Source organism: Brachypodium distachyon, chromosome 3 (assembly GCF_000005505.3).
Source record: "Brachypodium distachyon strain Bd21 chromosome 3, Brachypodium_distachyon_v3.0, whole genome shotgun sequence".
NCBI lineage: Eukaryota > Viridiplantae > Streptophyta > Magnoliopsida > Poales > Poaceae > Brachypodium > Brachypodium distachyon.
Genome location: NC_016133.3, coordinates 33,754,263 through 33,776,518, shown reverse-complemented (window position 1 = coordinate 33,776,518; position 22,256 = coordinate 33,754,263). Strand labels below are relative to the sequence as shown.

At 44.0% G+C, this 22,256-nt stretch overlaps 3 protein-coding genes across 3 annotated transcripts; 1 reads left to right on the top strand and 2 right to left on the bottom strand.

The window, feature by feature from the left end:
* Positions 1-1,648: 1,648 nt before the first annotated feature.
* Positions 1,649-3,964, top strand: LOC100842160 (probable xyloglucan endotransglucosylase/hydrolase protein 26). The gene is made up of 4 exons (XM_003574185.4): positions 1,649-1,871; positions 1,982-2,082; positions 2,980-3,173; positions 3,284-3,964. The coding sequence occupies exons 1-4, from the start codon at positions 1,697-1,699 to the stop codon at positions 3,681-3,683; spliced, it is 870 nt and encodes a 289-aa protein (XP_003574233.1). The 5' UTR covers positions 1,649-1,696; the 3' UTR covers positions 3,684-3,964.
* Positions 3,965-9,547: 5,583 nt separating this feature from the next.
* On the bottom strand, positions 9,548-18,336 carry LOC100841253 (translation initiation factor eIF-2B subunit gamma). The gene is made up of 13 exons (XM_003574182.4): positions 18,176-18,336; positions 17,995-18,090; positions 17,846-17,923; positions 16,162-16,242; positions 15,854-16,070; positions 15,714-15,772; positions 13,149-13,198; positions 12,967-13,054; positions 12,655-12,897; positions 12,471-12,563; positions 11,728-11,832; positions 10,076-10,192; positions 9,548-9,837 (listed from the first exon to the last, which is right to left on the bottom strand). The coding sequence occupies exons 1-13, from the start codon at positions 18,239-18,241 to the stop codon at positions 9,772-9,774; spliced, it is 1,359 nt and encodes a 452-aa protein (XP_003574230.1). The 5' UTR covers positions 18,242-18,336; the 3' UTR covers positions 9,548-9,771.
* A 1,390-nt stretch (positions 18,337-19,726) lies between these two features.
* Positions 19,727-20,997, bottom strand: LOC100841559 (probable glutathione S-transferase GSTU6). Its single transcript, XM_003574183.4, has 2 exons — positions 20,434-20,997; positions 19,727-20,319 (listed from the first exon to the last, which is right to left on the bottom strand). The coding sequence occupies exons 1-2, from the start codon at positions 20,758-20,760 to the stop codon at positions 19,978-19,980; spliced, it is 669 nt and encodes a 222-aa protein (XP_003574231.1). The 5' UTR covers positions 20,761-20,997; the 3' UTR covers positions 19,727-19,977.
* Positions 20,998-22,256: the final 1,259 nt, after the last annotated feature.

The following is a 22,256-nucleotide window of genomic DNA, read 5'->3' as shown; positions in this document are numbered from 1 at the left end:
CAACGCCATTTAGTATTTTACTGTTATTGAAAATCTATAGTACTTGTGTTATATTTAATTTATATATTTAAGAGAGCACATTTAAGGTAGTCATTACGTCAATTTCTGACATAACGTAGACCTCTCGATAGTACGCGAAAAAGTCGTTGCTTTCAATAAGATGTATGTTCACACAGAACATTCAACGCCATTTAGCATTTTACAGTTATTGAAATCCCCTAACCAACATAGCGGAATAGGCACGGCGTCGCCACCGCTGATGTAGAGCAGGAAGGGGGCGAGGAGCTTGCCGCCAGAGGAAGGAGTTCACTGGCGGCGCTTTGGAGAGGGCTCCATCACCGTTGGGGCGTGCTTAGGGTATCTCCAAGGGAACCCCTCCCTCCCCCCCCCCCCCCCCAAATCCTCCACATTTGTCCATATGAAGGTAGATGAACAAAATACACAATCAAACGAAAACCCCATTAGTCCAAAAGTGGTCCACGTCCCCCAGTCCCCCTAAATTTGGGAGAGTCCCCATTGTGCAAACTTCTCCAAACCTTGTTCACTTGTCTTCTTGGTTTACGTGTCAAAGACTCATGAGGCCCAGTTTGGTACTGGAGTTTTTGAGGTGTTTTCTAGGGTATAAACCACTCCAAATTGAAAAACACTACAAACCTCAAATGTTTGTTTGGTAGAAAGGGTTTAGAGGAATTATCCCTAGTTTCTCCAACAAAACACTACATTTTTGTACCAAATTAAAACACTTCTTAAACTAGTGTTTTTTTAAATACTAGTGTTTTGGGTGAACACCCAAAACCCTCAAATACCAAAACACTAGTAACTAAAAAATACATTAGCACCAAACAAGACATGAAAAGATAAATGAGGGGTTATCTTTGGACAACTTGATATTTTGCTCATCCTCATTTGTCCAAAGACCTCCAAATAAGCAAATGAGGAGAACAAATGGGAGCTCACTTTTAAAAATGTCTTATTCTTAGAGATGCCCTGTCCTTGGGCCCCATTTATCCTGTGAGGACAAATAGGCCTTCGGCATGACTTTCTTGCCTCCAAACAGATCACTTTTCTCTCGTACTTATGCTCTCGGTAGAGCGTGCTGATAACGTGTTGAGAATTGAGAGGAAACGAGATTGAGACAAACCAAATGGTTCAAGTGATCTTTATTATGTTGCAGAGGATCGCGTCTTGTCCGCAGGGATGCGAGCAGCGCGTCCGCGCAGGAGGAGACGCGCACCTGCAAGGCGTGCAAGCCCAACGGTGCTAATCACAAGCGATGATTAACTTAATTGATTAATCTTTAACAATCAAGACCGCGGACCCTAGTAGTCATTGACCAACCGACGCATAGGGTGGAGGTGATGGCAAGCACTATAGCAGTAGTCGTTGGTGGTGCCTGTCTGTCGAGCATGGAAAACAACATTGTTCATGCGAAGCACTACTAAACCTTTGCCACGACCAGTCATTTGACTAACAGGAGATTCCATTATTCAAATAATTCATGGACGAAAAAGCTGGCAAAATCCGCCGGGGCTGGAAACAGCACATTGTTAGTTTGTGCCTACATGCGTACCAAAAACTCCACGATTCAGCCTGAAAAAACACGATTGTCAACCTGTTATATAAGGCCCTCTGTATCCCATACCAAGTCGTCACAGGCAGGGAAGCGTACATTGCACATCAAAAGAGGAAAGAGTAAATGGAGAGGATGACGAAGGCTCTTCTCGCTGCCGTCGCCATGGCGGCCGTGCTGGAGCTCGGGCTCGTGGGCGCAAACTTTCTGGACAAGTGTGACATCACGTGGGAGCCGCAGAACGCCAAGATGACGGAGGGAGGGAACCACCTCACGCTCTCCCTCGTCAGCAACTCCTCAGGTAAGGCAACTCGATCGGTCTGCCAAGAACCAAGATGACGGTGTATATTCTTTGATGTTTGCGATATATATATTGATCATTGCTCAGTAGGATTTTGCGAATTCCTTCAGGCTCTATGCTCCGGACTAAGAAGCAGTTTATCTTCGGCAGTGTCTCCACCATGATGAAGTTGGTCAAGGGCAACTCTGCTGGCACTGTTACCACGTACTACGTGAGCCCAGCGACTCAACTATTTTTTTCCCTTTTTGGAAATAGAGCACATCATTTGCGTTGCTAATCAGAAGTCATTTTTTTCCCTCAACTGTTGGATGGTTATGTTAGTCTTTACAAATATCAAATACTACTACAATTTTTTTCGTGACATCTGAGATACAAGACTAGAAGTATGCCGACTATCATGGCGGTGGTTGTGCACACAAGGCAGCCTAGTTGTCACAACAAAAGCTCACAAATCTAAAAAAATCATAGAAATCGAGGATTACATATCCTTCTTAAAAAATAAATTTCATTTAGAAATTTAAAAAGCTATAAACTCTGATGTGCATAAAAAAGTTTCAAAAAACCATGTGCTATACAATATGACAAATCATAAATATAGAAGCATCCGGAACGATTGAAATTTGAGAAAAGTGAAAATAGGAATTATAAGCAAAATTCAAGAAAATATGTAATTTTGCTTGAATATCGTGTAGATATGCTCTTTCCTGGATTAGCTGGCTTGTCCTAATATCTTTCAATTATATAATATTCTTTCTTCCTATTCCGTGTTTGGTCGCATATTTTGATGAATATTTATGTTCTTCAAATTCCATGATTTTATTCATATATTTTTAGATTATTTATGTTTTGAGATTCGTTTTTGTAGATTTTTCTTTCCTTTCACCTGAATTGTTACGTGCATGTGCGGATCAACCGCAAGTCTTTTATGTTGCTTTGTTTGATATTAATGACCAAATCTGTCAAAACACTCTAAGTTTCCAACTTCGTAAGTTTCATAAAAAGAAAAAAAATGTCCAGCTTCGTATGGTACTAAAATTGAGGGAGCAAAACTTAAATTGGACTTCCTAACAGGAGTAACTGAGAATCTAATGGCATGTGAAAATTACAGACGTCATCCGTGGATAACGATCACGACGAGATCGACTTCGAGTTCCTGGGCAACGAAACGGGGCAGCCCTACACCATCCACACCAACGTGTTCGCCGACGGCGTGGGCGCCAAGGAGATGCAGTTCCGCCCGTGGTTCGACCCCACCGCCGACTTCCACAACTACACCATCTTCTGGAACCCCTCCATGATCGTGTAAGCAGACCGTGGATTGGACACATGCATGTCAACTGCTGAGATCGATCGACTCTGTAAAATTATACTGATCGTTACTGATTACTGATGCTTTTATATATATAATACAGGTGGTTGGTTGACAGGATCCCGATCCGGGTTTTCCGCAACTACGCGAAAGAGGGCGTGGCGTACCCGACGAAACGTCCGATGTACGGGTTCTCCAGCATCTGGGCGGCGGAGGACTGGGCGACGCAGGGTGGCCGCGTCAAGACTGATTGGAGCAAGGCCCCCTTCGTCGCCGAGTACCGCGAGATAAGCCTTCAGGTTTGCGAGTGCGCCAGCGCCGCCTGCGCGGAGACCTGCGCGTCGTCGAGGTACGCCGCGCCGGGAACGCACAAGCTCACCGACAAGCAGCTGCGCGAGCTCAAGGCCGTGCAGCTGGGCTACACCATCTACGACTACTGCAAGGACGCCAAGTGGCCCAACGGCACACAGGTGCCGCTCGAGTGCGGCATGGACCAGTACTGATGGATACAGAATGCCCATCCAGTGATGTCTACTACTACTACTAGCTCAATCTCCTTTCTTTTGGTTTCATTTTTGTCTGCATAGTTTGAGAGCCATGGCTTCGAATCTCTGGCTACATTTATTCATTTGGTAACTAATTGATGGTTTCTTTCCGGAATCTGTGCACATTTTGTTGGCCTTGACGCATTGTCGTGTATGTATGCTACTGTAGTATGTTGCGAAGAAAATGTGTATAACTGTATATGTGCCAGTAAGCTTGAATACACATGCCAGGGTCTCTAGCTTGATGGTTACGGGCTCTGGAGGCTGTCTGCTCCCTGCGGGTCCTGGTTTTTCTTTTTTAGCGTGAATGCACATTTGCTTTGGTAAGATAGATGTAAAATGGTGTTTGCGCCGAAAATGATCACTGGTGGATTTAAAAACAAAAAGAAAATGATCAGTAGTGGTACATAAATGCGCATGCACCGAGCACAAGCAGATATAGACACCAAGATTTTGGCTATCGAGCTGCATTTTTTTTTATACCGTGGACTCTAGTCTGGGAGAAGGATATTTTTACTGGAAACTCCTACTGTGATATGTTAATCGTGAAAAATATTTACATCTGTACAAGTGGACATCTCCACCTAAATCTTATTGAAAGGAAACAACTAGTGAAGAATGAATAAGAGAAAGGGATTGAAGGACCATATAACCCCATAAAGAGAAATCGGCTAAAAAACTAGCACGCCGGCCTTGAAAACAAGGAGCATTCCCTTCAAAAAATAATATCATTCATTTGTTTCCAAATATTCTGAGCAGCAATGGTGAAGATTTCGAAGAAAAACTTGCTATGGAATACCTCCTTTACTTGGGGAAGGGCTTCAATACAAGATAAGCCAACCTGCCAGACACAATGAACCCAGCATGTAAATGAAACACCTCTTGGTGTGGTGGTGAATTGTGGGCGTATGACTCCACCTACGAGAGTTCAAATCTAGTGCTCACAAATGTTGTAGGGGTTTCTCTTAAGGTATTTCCTAAAAAAAACCCAATGCGAACACCCCTGCAGTCATCTTCATCCTCCTCTCCTCCGGATCCGACTCCCAACGGAGGTGGTGAAGGAAGCCTGGGCTACACGGGCCCATACAAACCTTGGAGCGAGGAAATCGTGGTGTTAGTGGCAGCCTGTGAAGGCGCAATACATTCCTTATTGGGTTTGCCCAAAGATCAATCACATAAATACTCACACGCTAACACGATAATCACCGGATTATGACCAAAAGCATTTGTCGTGCTTTTCTTTATTTCTTATCGCAATATCTCTTACGTTACAAACTTGATACAACCAGCACCGTGTACATGTATATTTATACATGGACGTACGGCTAGAAAACCAGCCACCAGAACCAAGTCCGACTAGAACTCTGACTTGGCCTACTCCGACTCTAACTAGTACTTAGATCAACTTCAGTTCTAAACTAACAAGGACTCGGACAGCCTAAACCGACTAGGAAAGATTAGTTCTAACAATCCCCCCCTAATCTTAACTTTGTCTTCCGTGCTCCCCCTGATCTTGACTCACCACAGTTTCACGACTCGTCGACTACACTCAACGTATGATCCAGACTCCCAGTCACGTTAGCTTCCGCATGGACTACACCGCCCACACCTAGCGCAATACGTGCTAGCTAAACCCAAAGCTCCACGTAGAGACATGTCCTCATTGAAGAGACCCACCTTCACTGGTTACCGTCCCACTATACGCTTGAGCTTCCGTCTTCTCGTCGAGACACACAGATGACACCCGCCACCTTGTTTGCACACACGTCTTCGCCCTCAGTGATACACCTCACTGGATAGCCCTTCAACCGTGACGCACTTCCGCTTGAATAGAGTCCCACGCAGACGAGCACTTGGACACAACCACGACTCACAGACCCTGACCTGGACATACATACGCAGCTTGACCCGATGTCGAGTACTTTCCGACAATCAGGATGATCTCCCATTACTAGGAGATCGGTCCACTGCGACGATAGTCCTATCTGATCTGCTGAACGTCGCTCCACTGCATAGCCACCGATTGCCTGATCCAATCCGCTGACGCCGCTCCGCGCACAGCCACAGTCCGCCCGCAATTATCCGCGGACACCGCTCCGTCGCTGATTGCCCGTCTCGAGGCGCTAGCACAACACCTACCCGGGGCAAGCGCATCTTGAAATCTTGGACCTCGCTCTGATATCAAATGTTGGGTTTGCTCAAAGATCAAAAGACTCACAAGCTCACACGATAATCACCGGATTATGGCCAAAAGCACCTGCCGTGCTTTTCTTTATTTCTTATCGCAATATCTCTTACGTTACAAGTTTGATACAACCAGCACCGTGTACATGTATATTTATACATGGACGTACGGCTAGCAAACCAGCCAACAGAACCAAGTCCGACTAGGACTCTGACTTGACCTGCTCCGACTCTAACTAGTACTTAGATCTTCATTCCTAAACTAACAAGACTCTAACATTCCTCCTAGATTCCCCGTACGTCGCAGGCCGACATGAGCGCCAGGATTTGGTCCCGCTCGGCGTCTCCGTAGAGAGAGACCACGTCCTCTGGGCGACTTCCATCGAAGTTGGGCCCGAAGAGCTCCCGCATATTTTTTTTTTCAAGCCTTCTCCTCTGTTAAGGCGTTCTCCTGCCCGGGCCACAGTCGCATGGTGTCCAAAGGACCTGAGTACGCCCACGCTGAGTGGGAGCGCGCCTGCAGCGGCGCCCAGTCGCCTTTTGAGGAAGTCTGCGATGACTGTGTTAACGATCAAGCCCTTTTCCCATAGGGCCATGATGCTCTCCATCGCAAGGGTGAACCTCGAGTTGCATTCATCCTAGCGAAAGGCAGCGCTCGCGGGATCCTGGTACGAATCCAGATCGTCGTCTTCAACGCGCACATAACACCACTCCTCGCTCCATTCTTCCCATTTGGAGTTGGGCGTCCCGGAAAGCGCTAGAGAGGCTGTCGCGGAGGCGCACTCCCGTCCATCCGTGGGCAGGCGCTTTGGCGCGTTGTTCCTGCGCTGGTACTAGCGTGACCAAGCTCAGGTCATTGTTGGCCCACCGTTGGGCTAGTTCACTGCATCTTTGGCGCGTGGCATGCGCTGCAGGAATGATGGCTCTTGATGTTGGGCAACATGCGCTGCTGACGTGACGCTGCTAAGTCAGGGCACCAGCATGAGCTGCCACACCACGCTCTACTAACAATCCACCATGCCTCCGGCACCAAGGAACAATTAACCAGTACCGACAGGGCTGATAAAGCTTCTGTCATCAAACCTGACGATGTAACCGTTTGCAGAACCCCAAAGACTTCGTCCATGCGTGACGCCCACGATGATCATTTCTACCACGCACACCGGGTAGAACGTGCCAAGCCATTGTGGCCCTTATAAAAGGAGGTCCATTAATTCGTAGAGAGACGAGGGGTCCGATCCTAAGTCATAGGAAAGGCAAGGGTGAGGTGATCCCTTTATCTCGTAGGCCGGTTCGGATCTAGAATGCCAAAAACTCAATCAGAGAGTTCATCCTTGTAACCTCCATAAACTTTTAATACAATCAACGGTTAATCTACGTGGGGCACGTGCCCCACTTTGTCTTACGGGGCGGCGCTGACCCCGTCCCCCATCTCTTCTCTTCCTCCCGATTCTTCTTCTCTCCCTCCCTCCTCTGCGGCCCTGCCTGCCTCGATCTCTTCTCTCTCCCCCGATTTTTTCTCTCTCCATCCCTGCCCAGATGTACTTCCCTGACCTCCTCTCTCTCCTTGTCCCTCTCCAGCGCGTTGTGTCGCCGGTCGGCGGCGGTGTGATGCGGAAGGGCGGCGCGGCCACAATCGGCGGCGCGCTGCCACGGATGCAATCGGCAGCAGGGCGCGCGGAACGGAGGCGGCGGCACGGAGTCAGGGGGCGGCGTGCAGCCGCGGTGGCAAGCGGCAGCGTGCGGCCGCAGGGGCAAGCGGTGGCACGGAGTCAGGCGACGACGTGCCATAGGGGACTAGCGGCGGCAGGCGGCGGCACAGAGAGCATCTGCGGCCACCCGCAGCAGCGGCGAGAGGACACTGCGTGCCACTGAACTTGCGACGACATCCACGAATCGCTGGTGGAGTTCATCTGCCATTGATCTCTGAGACCATGCTCCTGGTCTCATCACGTCATGCTGCTGGATGCCCAAATTTTTGGTCCATTTGTCCTATGTATATTGCTTGCACTTGTTCACAGGAGTCCAGGTCCCCGTCGTCGGCGTAGAGGTGAGAGTGTGGTCCAGGAGATGACACCTCGGCCGGGCATTTTGTCAAATAGCTGCTGGGCGTCACTGAGGAGGCGGCGGCGGCGGCCATAACATATGAGTAGCACGTTGAGGTGGGCCGTGTTGATGCCCCCCGGGCCGTTGGGATTCCTCCTATGGGTAGCGAGTCAGCTGAAGCAGGGGACGACGGAGCAGATCACGCGACCGGAACGGATGCAGAGCACATCTTGACCTAGAGGAGAGGGTTGTCGGTCTCGATGGTGACGCGGAAGAGGATTAGATCGACGCCGACGGAGAGGATGCCTGGTGGCTCGATGATGATTTGTTGTGTGTTCTTTGCAATGTTCTTTTGATGTGTCCGGATGTCCGTGAGACCTCTTGCTTTTCTTGTCAATTATGTCGTTGCTATTCCGGCAAGTAGGCATAAGTAATCTGACAATTAGGCATAGGAAATCTATCAATTAGGCATTGCTATCCTGACAACTTGGCATAGGTAATGTGGCATTTATGCATTGCTAACTTGGCAATTAGCCATAATTAATCTGGCAAGTAGGCATTGCTAACATGAAATTAGTCATTACTATCCTGCCAAGTAGGGATAGATAACCTGGCAATTAGTCCTTGCTCTCGTGGCAATTAGGCATTGCTATCCTGACAAGTAGGCATATATAACCTGGCAATTAGGCATTGCTATCTTGGCAATTAAGCATAAGTAATCTGGCAATTAGGCCTTGTTAACCTGGCAAGTTAATGCAATTAACTTGTCAAATTGGTGTGGATAACAGTAAGTAGGTCTAGATACACTGACAATAGGTATTGATAAACCTACATATATGCACAACTAAATTGTCAAGTAGGTTTAGATAAACTGACAAGTCCATAAGCATACATATATAATCGGGTAATATATACTGATATACGAACAAATAAATACAGTTAGACCGCTAAGTGTGACTCCGTGATATGTGAAATGGACGTCGGGAGTGTCTCGTGATGATCAACCAATAATCGGATTTCACATAACCGGTCAAAAATTGGGCCTGGAAAAAAGGTGCAATTTAGAAGGAAAAAAAAACAAAGTGGCTGTTAGCTGGGCTGGTGGCGCTTGCTGGTCCGAGATGGGCTTGGTGAGTTCTCGAGTTACTCCTGGTGGCCATGCGTGCGCATGGGGCTGGAGTGCTGGACTCCACGCGAAGCGTGCACGCGAGAAGCACAGACGCGGGCCAGTGTGCATGCGCAAGCGGGAATTGGGGAGACGTGCCGTGCGTGCGCGGGCGCCGCTCTGTAGTCTACTCCTACAATCAAACCTGACGTAGGATTTTGCATCTCTGGATGGCTTAAATCTGAATAAAATCACTTTGTCTCAAAGTTCGTTGAAGTTCACTCTCATGCCCTAACACCGGCCGAACAAACAAACGGGGTGTCCTCATCCCCGGTGTACACGTTCTCGCAGGCGACAAAAACATTGCACAGGAAACACATCGCATACTCCCGTATATATATTTTTGATGGACGGAGGAAGTATAAACTTGATAGTTATTAAGCCATTCTTTTAAGTCGTCCGATATCAATCCATCTAAAGAAGTTGGTAATCCAGATAAGGTATCGCAATTATCTCATTACTGCAGTTCAAACTCGGAGCACATAACTTTTACAGAATGTTACACCGCAATCAAAACTATGCTATTATCTCATACGAGAAGTAATAAAAATCTTCAAGTCAAGACTGTATCCCCTTTCTTTACTGATAGGGGTGCATCTGATATGCACACAAAACGTTCCAAAATACACTGCAAGGCTATCAAAAATTGCTCTATTTTCTTGCTAGAGATTCTGCTTTGTGATCACTACCAGCAGTCACAGTATAACCAGCTCCAACCTGAAATTTCACCAATAACATATCCTATATGAATTATTTTGAAGTGAACTTCCTCTACAAAGGTTAAATATAAATATACTTCGTTGCCACAATCGACAGCATTACCGTCACTTGGAAATAAATGTACTCCCTCATATCCATAATAAGTGTCAGGGATTATTATGGACCGGAGAGAGTAGTTTTTAACCCTTGACTTTCAACCACTTGCAGGTAACAATTGGTAAGACAGAAAATTTACCTGGCAGTCTTTTAAAACAGCACGCTCTTGAATTTGCACATTATTGCATACAACAGAACCTTGGATGTGACAGCCATCTTCAATAACCACATGGCTCATAACAACAGAGTTGACAATCTGTAACAGCGAGACAAAATTATTCTTTTATACAAAATAACTTACATCGCTGTACTCAAAATAACTTGCACAGTAAAATGGTTTCATAATGTCATAATATTGTAACGACAATAGAGCTGGCAGCATGCCTGATTTCGACAAGGTTGGCACATACCAATGCATCGGCAGAATATTGTAAGATAATTTTAACAGCAACATGGCAAGGGGCCAGCAATAAACCAGATGTGAGCAGCTAGATCTTAGCATTATTCACACATTAAGACCTTAGCAAGAGAAATACACTACTTCCTCCGATCCTAAATTGTTGTCGTGGTTTTAGTACTAAAACCACGACAACAATTTAGGATCGGAGGGAGTATGAAACTCACCAACAACAGTAACTCAACAAGATTATGGATGAACTACTTAAAAATGCTGGTTATTTACTTAATCTCTGTTGTGCTTGCTGAACTGTCCTATACTGAACTTATTTTATAAATGAATTCTGTGGAAAAATTGTCATGGTACATGGAAATTTGTTATTGGTTAGAGAAATTAGGTTGTCATAATGCACTGCAATAATAAACAAACAGACCATTACAAGTTTCATTACACATTGGACCTAATGATTTGACAATCCCAACTTTGCAACTTAAACTATAAACACAGTCTTGTTCTATCTGAATAAGAGTTTTGGCCGGCCAACCAGCCACATGAAACCAAGCAGGGGGGGGACACCTAGGTTGCACGGCCACATAAAAATAAGTCCATTTCTCAACCTTCAGCTCCTAAACCATTTATTTCCAACCCTGACCTATGAACTTATCCACGTCGTCATCTCTGCCACGTCAACGACTCTTCTATGTGGCATGTGTGCTTGTCCACAAATGACCTCCCAGCTCTGTGTGTTAAGAGTGGACTGAACAGCAGAATAATCCGACCAGAAATTTCCCCTCTCCGTGTTAATGAAGAAAAATGATGAGGTGCAAGAGATGCTGATGTAGAACTTCACTAATGTGGATAAGTAGCAGCTGCTGCCCACCATGTGGCATCCAAATCAACAGGAAACCATTTGAGATCGGACCAAGGGGGTAAAGTGAATGGTTTTCATAGTTCGTGGTTGAAAATAAAACGGTTTGAAGATTGAAATGTGAACTAACAGAGTTAAGAGTTCCATTTGGTTAGTCAAGGAGTCTATTACGGGTCAAGGCTTGTGCCATATGAGCAACCCAGCATTAATCAATAAAACAGAAAAGGTAAGCCTCGGAGCATCTATTCCACGGTAGAGACAAGCCCTATCGCCAGACTGTCCAGGGCGAGTGCCCTATCCCCTGTCATCCAACCTTTACCATACATATTTTAATATCCAGGGGACAGATGTCAATAACACTCACTTAAGAATGCCGTTTGATCTCCAGCCAATTATAGTCAAACAAGACGACAAAATACGGAAGATTATTCACACAGTAGGACCTTGACAGCTCAATAAAGGTGGTGCAAGCTACCAAAGCCTCGAAGCATGATATATTAGCATGTAAGAAATATTGGTTTATTACCTTTACATTTGAACCGATTCGACAATGACGACCAATCACAGATCGTTTGATACTACACTTGTCACCTAACTGTGAACCCTCAGCAAGCATGCATTGTGGCCCGATCTACCATAAGCAACACGGGAGATAAGCCAAGACAGAATATCAACAATTAGGCCAACTTCACCATAAAATGCATTGAAACAAACTTAGCACATAGTCTCCTAAATATATGCAGCACTTAATCAGTTATAAATCTGTGCATCAGAAACACCACCAAGATCGTCCACCAAAAATATTAAATCAAGGGGTATGAAATTAAGGAGCAAGTTACAACCAATAATTCCAAGGAAAGCATAACTTGAAGACAGGTATTGTACATGTAAATAAGAATTAAGAACACAAAAGAAAGATGCAATATGGTGCTACAAACAAATTTTTTGATGGAGATGTTGCGTCATAGTGCCACCAACAATAATTCTAATGTTTCCTCATTTTATCACAAATAACGAGAAAATAATTGAAGTAATATAGGTATATGCCAAGACTAAAATTTGATCATAACATTCATGCCACGGGTCAAGTACTGATTATTTGAGCCTCAATATCATCTTCAACCCAACATACTGTAATATTTGTTTATAGAACTTGGTAGCATCTAGAATACATGAAATTCTATATTGCATTTTGGCATTCATCTTCTGTAATTTTCAGGCAACAATCTAAAGATGCTATTAAAGGAAAAAGAATGAAGTTTGACTCACTGTAGTCTTTGATCCAAGTACACAAGATAGGTGGACGATGTTATTATGTGTAGAGAAGGAATAGCCAGAGAGGTGACTAGCTTCTCCTACAACCTGTGATATTGCGGTTAATTAAACTTTCAAGCAACACCCAACACTAGTATGATAGAAAAATAAATATCCACCGCACTATGAGAATCCTTACATCTCGATTAATATCACAGTATGCCTGAATGGAGTTCAGCCGGTGGCAGTACTTGCTTTTACTAGCAATATGAACACAGCACCTACGAGTTCCACCACCTGACCTTGATAGAAACTCTTGCTTGAAAGCAGATGGTGCAATTGCACGATGCTGTGACAGGCACTGTAAATTACTGTTGGATGGGACTACACCATTCCCAGTCTCATCAACTATTGTTCCCTCACCACCTGATGGAGCTGATATCTGCAAAAAGTTTAGAAACAGTTAAATAGTGCTTAGGAAGAAATGATTATGCATTAAGCATGGGCATACCAACTGGCTCCTCACTAAGTATGGGAGGACTTCAAGCCTAATGCTACGGTATGTTTCTTTCTGTTCCAGTACATCCTGCAATGTTGTCCTGTGACCAACAGTATATTTAGCAACAGAGTACTGAGCAAGAGCACTTACACAGGAATGAGACATGAAACGAGGTAAAAGGAAAATAACCAAACCTATTAAAGGCATAAAGATGAGCATCCATCAGGTCACTTCGAATTTCCATCTAGCGAAAGAAAGGCAAGATAGATACAAAATTAAGTTAATGGTCCAGTAAACATCCAAACTGCTTTTGATATTGCTGAAATGAAGTTAAATCATGATAGAACCAGTTATGACTAACAACATGATGGGCCACCTAACAAACAGCATGTTATCAAAACAGGAAAAACAACATCTCCTGCCTCATAAACCATTCATCATAAAAAAGACAAGTTATATATGACTTGAACTCTCAATAAATCTGAATTTGCAACTAAATTATACACCCTCCATCCAAGTATACAAGGCCCCCCTCCAAATCTGGCTTCTCCAAAAATACAGGCCACATTCTCTCCCCCTCCCTTCCCCGAGATGAATTCCCTCGTTTTACACCAAGTTTCTCACTTGTTTTTAATGCGTATGTTTCATGCTCTAACTCAACAACCAATACATGCTCCGAATCCAAGAGCCCCACACCTTAGTATCCGAGATTATTAGTGATAAATAACTACTCCCTGATCACAATTTCCTGTCAGTTCAACTTGGTATCCGAGATTGTAGAGAGGGGCCTTGTATAAATGGATAGAGGGAGTAACGTCTAGCAGGTAGATTGCAAGGAACATTTCTCATCACCCAAAGTGGCAAGGGTCTAACTAGCTCATGCCTTCAGAGAGTTTTCCTACCTTATTTGAGTCAAATGGTGCACCCCATGTAGTGCGCAAATATTCAACATTAGTTCATAACATAAATGAAATATTGTTTTGAACATACCCAACAACAAATTATTAATCATTCATTCATTTCAGCACATACACAAGCTGTCCTAATTCCACTTCACAGTGGATACTCCAAAGTCAACATTGGTTTCCCGAAATGTAACTTAGCCTGGAGATGTTGCCAGCCACTGACAGTATACCATATTGTTCCAGTGAAAGAATGTCGAATTTGTTTTGCTCATACTAAGAACATTGAATATATCACCGAATGCAAATAATAGTTCTAAATAGTACTGAACTCCGTGAACTAATATAAATTAATGCCCTTAAACGTAGTTCAACATTTACTAACATAGTAGAGTCGTACCATGCCTAACAACCATGCCCACTAGTCCACTACAAAAATAGATATGCCTAACAACCATGCCCACCAGTCAGAATTTGCCAACCTAATAAAAAGTGACACAAGCGGTATCATCGACATCTCTTTGCCAAATTTGCACGCTTGTGGCTTCAATTTAGTTCACCACACTTAGGTACTCCCTCCGTTTAGGTTTATAAGGCCCACGCAGAATTTATTCCAAACTTTGACCAAAAATTACATTGGTAATATGAGATTATTGCGGCACAAAAGATATATTGTTGGATTCGTATTGAATAACTCTTTATAATGGTATAACTTTTATATACAAATACTAAATATAATTTGAATAATTGTTGGCCAAAGTGTGGCACGAACTTCAATAGGAGTCTTATAAACCCAAATGGAGGGAGTAGCAAGCAACACATTTCCTAAGCTTAGTTGTGGCATAGTACCCTTGAAACAAACATGCTGTAAGATCCTGCAAGCTCTGTCTATGCATGACTAAGTTACTCCTATTGCTGTTGATCCTAACTCCTGGACAGAAATACCTCATCGAAACTGATTTGGCTAGTTTGACCGGTATACAGGACTCAGTGTGGTAGAGAAAAAGACAGTTGTGGAATAGCGTATTTTGGGTATATAACATGGTAAAAACAAACTGAAAACAAATTCTAAAAACCATCATATCCAAGTGCATCTGCTAGTCAGTCAGGCCCAGTCCAACATGCAATACGCCCCAAACCATAGAAGAATGGGCTAATCCTCCACACACTGATGGTGCAGCTCACACTTCCAGAATCTACACAAGTAGCAGAGGCCTCCAGCTCTTAGGCACACGACCTCGACTCCCCCGCACAACACAGCATTGGCACCAACAGTATGACAGTGACCATGAGAGCCTGTGGTCTAAGTTTGAAGAGATCGATAGCACTTCGAGCAGTCTATTTATTGTCAAGGGGTTGCAATATGTATGGCATATGAGATTTAGTTATTGCATTATGATGGTTCTTTGACATAATTTTATTAAGTTCAGTGAAGGACTGGTTGAATGATGTCATGACTTTGGCTGGTTTTACAAGCTGTTTCATCCACATCATATTATTCCACAAATTCCTATTAATTTGATGAGTACGGCATTTACTGAGCTGACCACAAAAACAATTCAGTTTTCACGGACTAATGAAAAATTCCTTTAGTGAATTTGGTATATAATTCTGAATATTATGTTTCAGACTTTCAGTTACTCAAAATACTGTACTAACACCCTTAGTTAATCATAGGACTAATGCCAAGATACAACAAAATCAAGTACAAACAACCTAATTATTGACTGCTTTTTTTCCATGGCATGTGATAATGTTATAGAACATACATGTTAACATGTATGCTATGTAAAGTGACACGAACTTCTGCAAGGAAATATGTACACTGTATTCAGCATATGATTAGATGCACGTTACCTGACCTACAGCTTGGATTTTTCTCTTATAAATCCGGACATCTTTTTCAACATCAGTTCCTACAAGCCATATTTGACAAGCATATGAGTTATGAATTACAGGTTCTACCCAACTCAATTAAACAATACGATAAAACAAACCTGATACGATATGCAACAAAAATTGCCTTGTCATGTCCAGCCCAACTATGTTCAACCGATTTGGTTTTTTAGCCTTATCTTTCACTCCGGAAGGAGCATCTGAAGGACCACTAACAGGAACATAACATAGTACGGCAGTAACAGCTGCGCCATTTCTTCTATGGGTAGCAGCAACAGCCCCAGGAAGTACATCAGTTACTAGGTCACCGCTAACCACCTATTTAAGACGAGGCAATGCATTAGCATCTTGATTCTTCTAGCATGCATATTTATGCATTCCTGAAAATGTGGCAGATTCCAAATATTACCAGAACATCATTTGCTACCAGCCGCTTTGAAATAGCTCGTAGTGCACCAGCAGTTCCAATGTCCTCAGGAACTGCAACTACCTGCGCAAGACAGAAAGGAGTCACTTCCAGACAGCTGAGAACCCTATACCACCCGTCATCATGGGCGTGTATCGTTGTGAGAAATTGAGCAAGCAGCTCAAATGATGCCAAGAAGGAAAGGAAAAGGAAACGTGCACCTAAAGAAAAATTTAATAGGAAACTGATATGGCGTCAAGCAGGTCGGTTATTGAGAACTTGATTAGCGCTTTGGCTTAATCTTAAATAGAATATGCTGATTATGCTTCTTTCGCAAACTATTTTTATTTAATGGATCACTCAAATTCAACTAGTTTCATTCAATAGAAAAATGTTTCGAAGTCAGCAAAATGCAGGATGTCATGTAAAAAAAGGCTAGAAATAATAGGCCATATTAAATAAAATTGCTATACTTAATCTCCTTTATGTAACATAATGCAATATAGCTAGCAAATGAGCATGTGACCGTGCAAGATACAGAAAGAATAGTACGGCTCCATTTCAGTATATTTGTCAATCAGTCGACCAAAGCATGCCCACCCATCAAAACAAAATCAGCAACAACGAATAGTAAAATAATAGGCATGTATGAAGCTGCTTCTATCATATGAACTATACTAGCCAGTGAAGCCTGCCAATTTGCAACTTTAATAGCTTGGGTAGGAGTAGGTATAACTACATTTCTGATTTCATCAACAAACAAGAATTATAGTCAAATGGAAATCCTAGCCAAATGGATGCATACTGTGAAATTGTCGGTCAATTAATATAGTAGTACAACAGCCAGGCAGCCATTTTGACTGATATCACAATTTTCACAGACCTAAGCAACCAACAACTTCACCAGAGCCTTAGCCAAATACAATAACTCCATTAGCATTTGACTTTTAATAGCCCAAACATACATACCACCGGAAGCAGCACATTGAAGTGAAATTCCGCTAAACAACAGATGAAAAAAGTTGATTCACAAAAGTTAGCAATCCAAGGTGATGCTTTTAGTTATATCTCAGCAAGCTAAATTCTTGTAAATTGACCATATATGAGGAGACTAAGGTTTTAAATAGCTAGCTATAGGTGTGATATCTTTTTGGGACACCAAAGCTAAGCGACGGGCCGATGTTCCGCTACCACTATACTAGCGACTGGCACTATACCTCCACATAGCCCCACTTCTTTGACTTAGCTTATAGCTAATGATAAATCAGCTATTCCATAGAGGTATATTTATTATAAAAAATAGCGGAGTGTTGTAAATTTGAAATGAAACTGTATTTGAAGGCAAAAGTACATTTAGTCATGCTACTTTGATCAGTTCCATACTTGAATCATGGTGTTTTGGGCATGTATTTTACTTCTAAATAGTGTGTTCTTCTAACGTGTTTGATGCGATTTGCGTGTATATTTAATATATTTTCTATTTGAAATAACAAATCACTATGAGAAATACTGAAATAGCTTCCGTGGTAGCTGCCATAGTTTCAGCTAGGATCTCCCCGGGAAAACGATGATTTAATATCTGGAGAAAATTATTAGCCTATTCATTGCCAAGAGGAACTACATGGCAAGCTAAGAATTGGAATATGAATTAGCAGCATCCAGAACACCAAATCGGTATTTAACTTACCTCCACCAGAAGGCGGTCCAGGTAGGTGCTAGAGACGAATGCTCTGACGAGGCGGGCCGCCTCTTGCCCCTCCACAACCTGCAGCACACGCACAGGCGGCGCATCAAGGAAACTGGGAAATAGAAGAACTCGGTCGCTCGCTCGCTCACCATGATGATGTCCTTGAGGTCGCTGGACTCGAGGAGATCAAGCACGTAGGAGATCGCGGGGCGGTTTGCGACGGGGAGAAGTGCCTTGGGGACGTCCTGCGAGAAGAAGAGCAAAAGGAGGAGGACGAGGATTAATTAGGGTTGTCGGTGTAATGGGCGGGGTTCGCGCTCGATAAAGGACCTTGGAGACGAGGGGCGAGAGCTTCTCGGAGGTGCCTCCGGCGAGGACGACGACCTGGAAATCCATCTCCGGCGGCAGCAGCAGCGGCTGAGGCGGATGAGTGTCACGACTCACGGGGAAGGGTCAGGTCAGAGCATGTTTGGCAGCCAGGTTTTTTAGTCATGTCTCGTGTTTTAGTCCGGCCCAAACCGAAAACACAGGAGACCATGTTTGGGCCGTTTGGGCCGTTTGTGGGTCGTCTATTTTATTTTCCGACGGCAGTGTGTGAGTTCACTGTTGTCTTTCTGAACGGTTTCTAGCAGCCAACGTTTTGGTCAAATGCCCGCCGCTCCTAGAGTCGGATCCTTCCGAAGTTTCTCAAGGAAGTGTAGTGTACACGTCGTAGATCTTGATATGCGCATATGTGGGTGTGAGTTTTCGTGGGTGTGGGTGTGGGTGTGGTGTGGCGTGGGTGCTTGTCGTCCGATCAGATACTAATGGTGTTTTATCCTTAATTGAGGCTAAAAATAAGGATGGGCTTGCCTGCTCCGCATCTCTTCTTCAATCTGTGCTCCCAAGGTTATGTGGCGACCATCAGACCCCTCCTCCCATTTGCGTTCTTTTTGCAGAAGAAAAACAGAAATCAAATCTTGTACTACTACCATTGCCTCGGTCGGTCGGTCGGTCCGGATCGAAGCAGCAGCAAGCAAAGACAATGACCTCTTCTACACTCGCAGCTCTCCTACTCTTCTTGGCAGCCATCAGCGGCGGCGACGCTGGAGCAGCGGTGCGACGGCGTGAGCAGCCTCTATTTTGGGTCGCACCAAAGCTCTGCACAACAGCCCACTGCTTCGACCCCTCCTCCTGCCACTCTGCCCGCAATACGCCAGAGCTGGTCACCATTGCGTCCAACGCCATCGTCTGGATGGCGTCACTTCTTTCCATTTCAGTACCCTAATTGAAGCAAGAGATAGAGTTTGGGATCTTCCCCCTCTCCTATTGGTGTTTAGGATTGGTGTGTATCCATCAGAGTTTCATGGCTATATTGACTAATTTGTTCAGGACAATGACAAATTAATAAAACTTGGTGTTTTTTTCGAACTCATACAGCAACTAATGTGGAGGCATCCAAGACATGAGTGAAATGTTGATGCTTGCCAGCTCATACATCAGGTAAATAAGATGAATGTGTTTTCTTATTATTAAAATAGGACCGGGGTACATGGATTCACATGTCTACCCTCTCCTAAATTTGGTGACACGAATATAGCATAAAAGACTAGTTACTTTACTATACAAATAACGTAAATGTAATTGATACACATTCATATGGGCATCGCATTCTATTGTTGAGACTTGTTCCACATCTCACTAATACTTCGCGGCGTAGTGATACTATCTAGTACTACCTCCGTTCCATAATTCTTGTCGAAATATTACATGTATCTAGACACTTTTTAGGAATAAATACATCTATTTTTTGGTAAGACAAGAATTATGAAATTGAAGGAATACCAAAGATTAAGATAAACAGAGCAGTGCATTAATTAAAAACTTTAAGATGATGTTGAATTTCAGCATAACCTTGAACAAACAGGACTATCATTTTGTGTCACTTGATAGCAATATGCACTTACATTCCTTTATTTCTAGTATTTATTGAAGCAAAGCTTATATCTGATGGAGTCACATGAGACATGCACGTCGACGAAAATAAACGTTGCGAATAACACTATCTCCTTGTTCGGCACAGAATCGATCGAGGAGTGCTGCATAAAAGAAGAGAGGTTGTGTCTGCGGCCGCTGCTAGTCAAGGCGCAAGCTTACATCGCCCTGGCAAACTCGATTAGCCTGTTCACGTCCGGCATGACCGCCTCGACCTCATCTAGCGCGGCGAAGCTGTCCGCCCACGCGGCCAGCAGCGGCATGGTTGAGGGGTCGAAGATCTTGAGACCCTGCATCCCATCAACGGCGCGCACCCACGCGAGGAGGCCGCCGAGCACGACGTCCAGATATCCGGCGCTGTCCCCGCCGAAGAACGGCTTCCCCTTGGAGCACTCCCTCAGGGCTCCCTCCAGAGTCTCCACCGCGGCGGTCACCTTCTTCTTCCCCTCTTCCTTCTCCTCCTTCGTGCCCCACGATGCCTGGTACATCGCCTTCACGAGCTGTGCACAAACACGCCACAAAACCACGCTCGGTTAAATTCAGACCATCATCAAGATCGATGCTAAAAGCACGCGCTCGCCAGATCGATTAAACGGTCAGGATGAACGCAATACCGTCTCGTCGATGAAGGCGCCCCAGAAGCGAGCAACGGCGCGCTCATAGGGGTCGGCGGAGAGAAGGGAAGGGCCAACGCCAGCGAAGGCCTCGTCGATGTACTCTAGAATGCCCAACGACTCGCAGACTGGCTTGCCGCCATGGATCAGCACGGGCACCTTGTTGTGGACGGGGTTGGACTTGAGGAGCAGATCACTCTTGTTCTTGAGGTCCTCTTCGACGTACTCGTAGGTTACGCCCTTGAGGCTGAGCGCGAGTCGCACTCGCAGCGCCGGCGGGCTCGCCCACATGCCCAGCATCTTCAGGTCGCCTCCTCCTCCGGCCATTGCTGGTGCCGATCAGCTTAATTTGCGCTTGGCTTGTGCTTTGGATGCTCTTGCCTTCTCAGTGTTGGATTGTTTGAATGCTCAAGATGTAGAGATGTAACGAGAGGTATAAATAGACTACAACAGGAGAGCAGAGCAGAGATTTTTCCGCTAAAACGACACGAAGGGCAAACTGAAATTGGTTGATCTTAGAACCGTCTACAATTCTCCGACTTCGACAAGTAATCAAGTATTGCACGTTCCAGCCGGCTTCCATCATGAACCTTCCTTTTAGATGAAAAAGGGATGGGCATGACAATTAATCTTGGTACCCCGGTCTTTATAGAAAAGCTAGAAAATAATGAAGACGCAGTCACAGGCGACCGTAGCGACCGTACATTTTTTGGTTTGTAGTTTTCATATAAAAAGAGTTTTTGTCAGCAGAAGATTGCGTTCGTACTCAATACTTTTCTCAATATACTGCATTTTGTCGCTGCACAGAGTTTTAGATAACCATAGTTGAAATGTTCTACAACTAATATAAAACTAGCAACTATATATCTCTGTTTTCTAAAATGCTGGTGACAAACAAGCTTTTGCCTTATTTTTGTATCTTTGCGAGTAGTAAAAGTGAACCCAAAAAGGAAAATGAGAAATTTACCTTCTCGCCAGCACATGGGAAAAAGCTGAGAAAAGTCCACATTAGAATGCTTGAAATGTAAGTTACTGGTCAAAACGAAAAGTACACCAAAACCAGCCGGAAGCTAACCTGGAAGTACCTCTCAGCCCACGTAGATGATAACGAACAAGTTTGACTTTTGTTCGATCCGGAAGCCTGTGACGTCATTGTCATGTATACATATTTGCGGTTTGGAAAATTGTGCTACGGTTTTTTCTTCGAAAAAGTATCTTTATCCTGTGACTCTTTGAATGTCTTTAAATAAGTCATTTTTGTGTTTTTCGTTTATGATATATATTTTGCTGATTATTTCGGCTTTTTTTTCCCGGCCGTAGCTTCTCAAAAACGAACTTCAGCGTTCTAACATCATGTATATCCCCATGCGTTCTTTGTTCTTTCAAATAGACCCTAAGTTCAAGCATCCACTCTTTTCATTTACGCGCAAAGTCGGCTTTGTTCAGATAGTCCCGAGTTTTCTGGAAAATTGGGCTCCTAGGATATGTTTTTGGGATGAACAATAAATTTGGAATAAAAATAAAGTACTTAGGAACGTCAACAAAATTTGGAAACATTGCACACGTAGATGTTCTGGTCTCCTGTATGCTTGTAAATTTTATGAAAACATAGTCATTGTTGTTCCCTGCACTAAATTTGGCACATAGAGTACTCGAACATCACGTTCAAACCTTAGTGTTTTTAGCTAGGAATAGATGCTCACCTTTGAGTTTCCACAGAAATGAGTAATTATGTTGTTTGGATAAGCAGTTTTTATATAGAAGTTGTTGATCAAAGAAATATCCAGTCGATTCATGTTTCCATTTACACCTCTGAAAAGACC

What these genes read in the sequence shown, in the direction of transcription:
- LOC100842160 (XM_003574185.4), top strand. Translation starts at nt 1,697, where the DNA reads ATGGAGAGGATGACGAAGGCTCTTCTCGCTGCCGTCGCCATGGCGGCC. An exon ending in GCACTGTTACCACGTACTAC is followed by an intron (nt 2,083 to 2,979) that starts GTGAGCCCAGCG and finishes TGAAAATTACAG; the next exon opens with ACGTCATCCGTGGATAACGA. An exon ending in TGGAACCCCTCCATGATCGT is followed by an intron (nt 3,174 to 3,283) that starts GTAAGCAGACCG and finishes TATATAATACAG; the next exon opens with GTGGTTGGTTGACAGGATCC.
- LOC100841253 (XM_003574182.4), bottom strand. Translation starts at nt 18,241, where the DNA reads ATGGATTTCCAGGTCGTCGTCCTCGCCGGAGGCACCTCCGAGAAGCTC. An exon ending in ACCTCAAGGACATCATCATG is followed by an intron (nt 17,924 to 17,994) that starts GTGAGCGAGCGA and finishes CGTGTGCTGCAG; the next exon opens with GTTGTGGAGGGGCAAGAGGC. An exon ending in CATCTTTATGCCTTTAATAG is followed by an intron (nt 13,055 to 13,148) that starts GTTTGGTTATTT and finishes TGTTGGTCACAG; the next exon opens with GACAACATTGCAGGATGTAC.
- LOC100841559 (XM_003574183.4), bottom strand. Translation starts at nt 20,760, where the DNA reads ATGGCCGGAGGAGGAGGCGACCTGAAGATGCTGGGCATGTGGGCGAGC. An exon ending in GCGCCTTCATCGACGAGACG is followed by an intron (nt 20,320 to 20,433) that starts GTATTGCGTTCA and finishes GTTTGTGCACAG; the next exon opens with CTCGTGAAGGCGATGTACCA.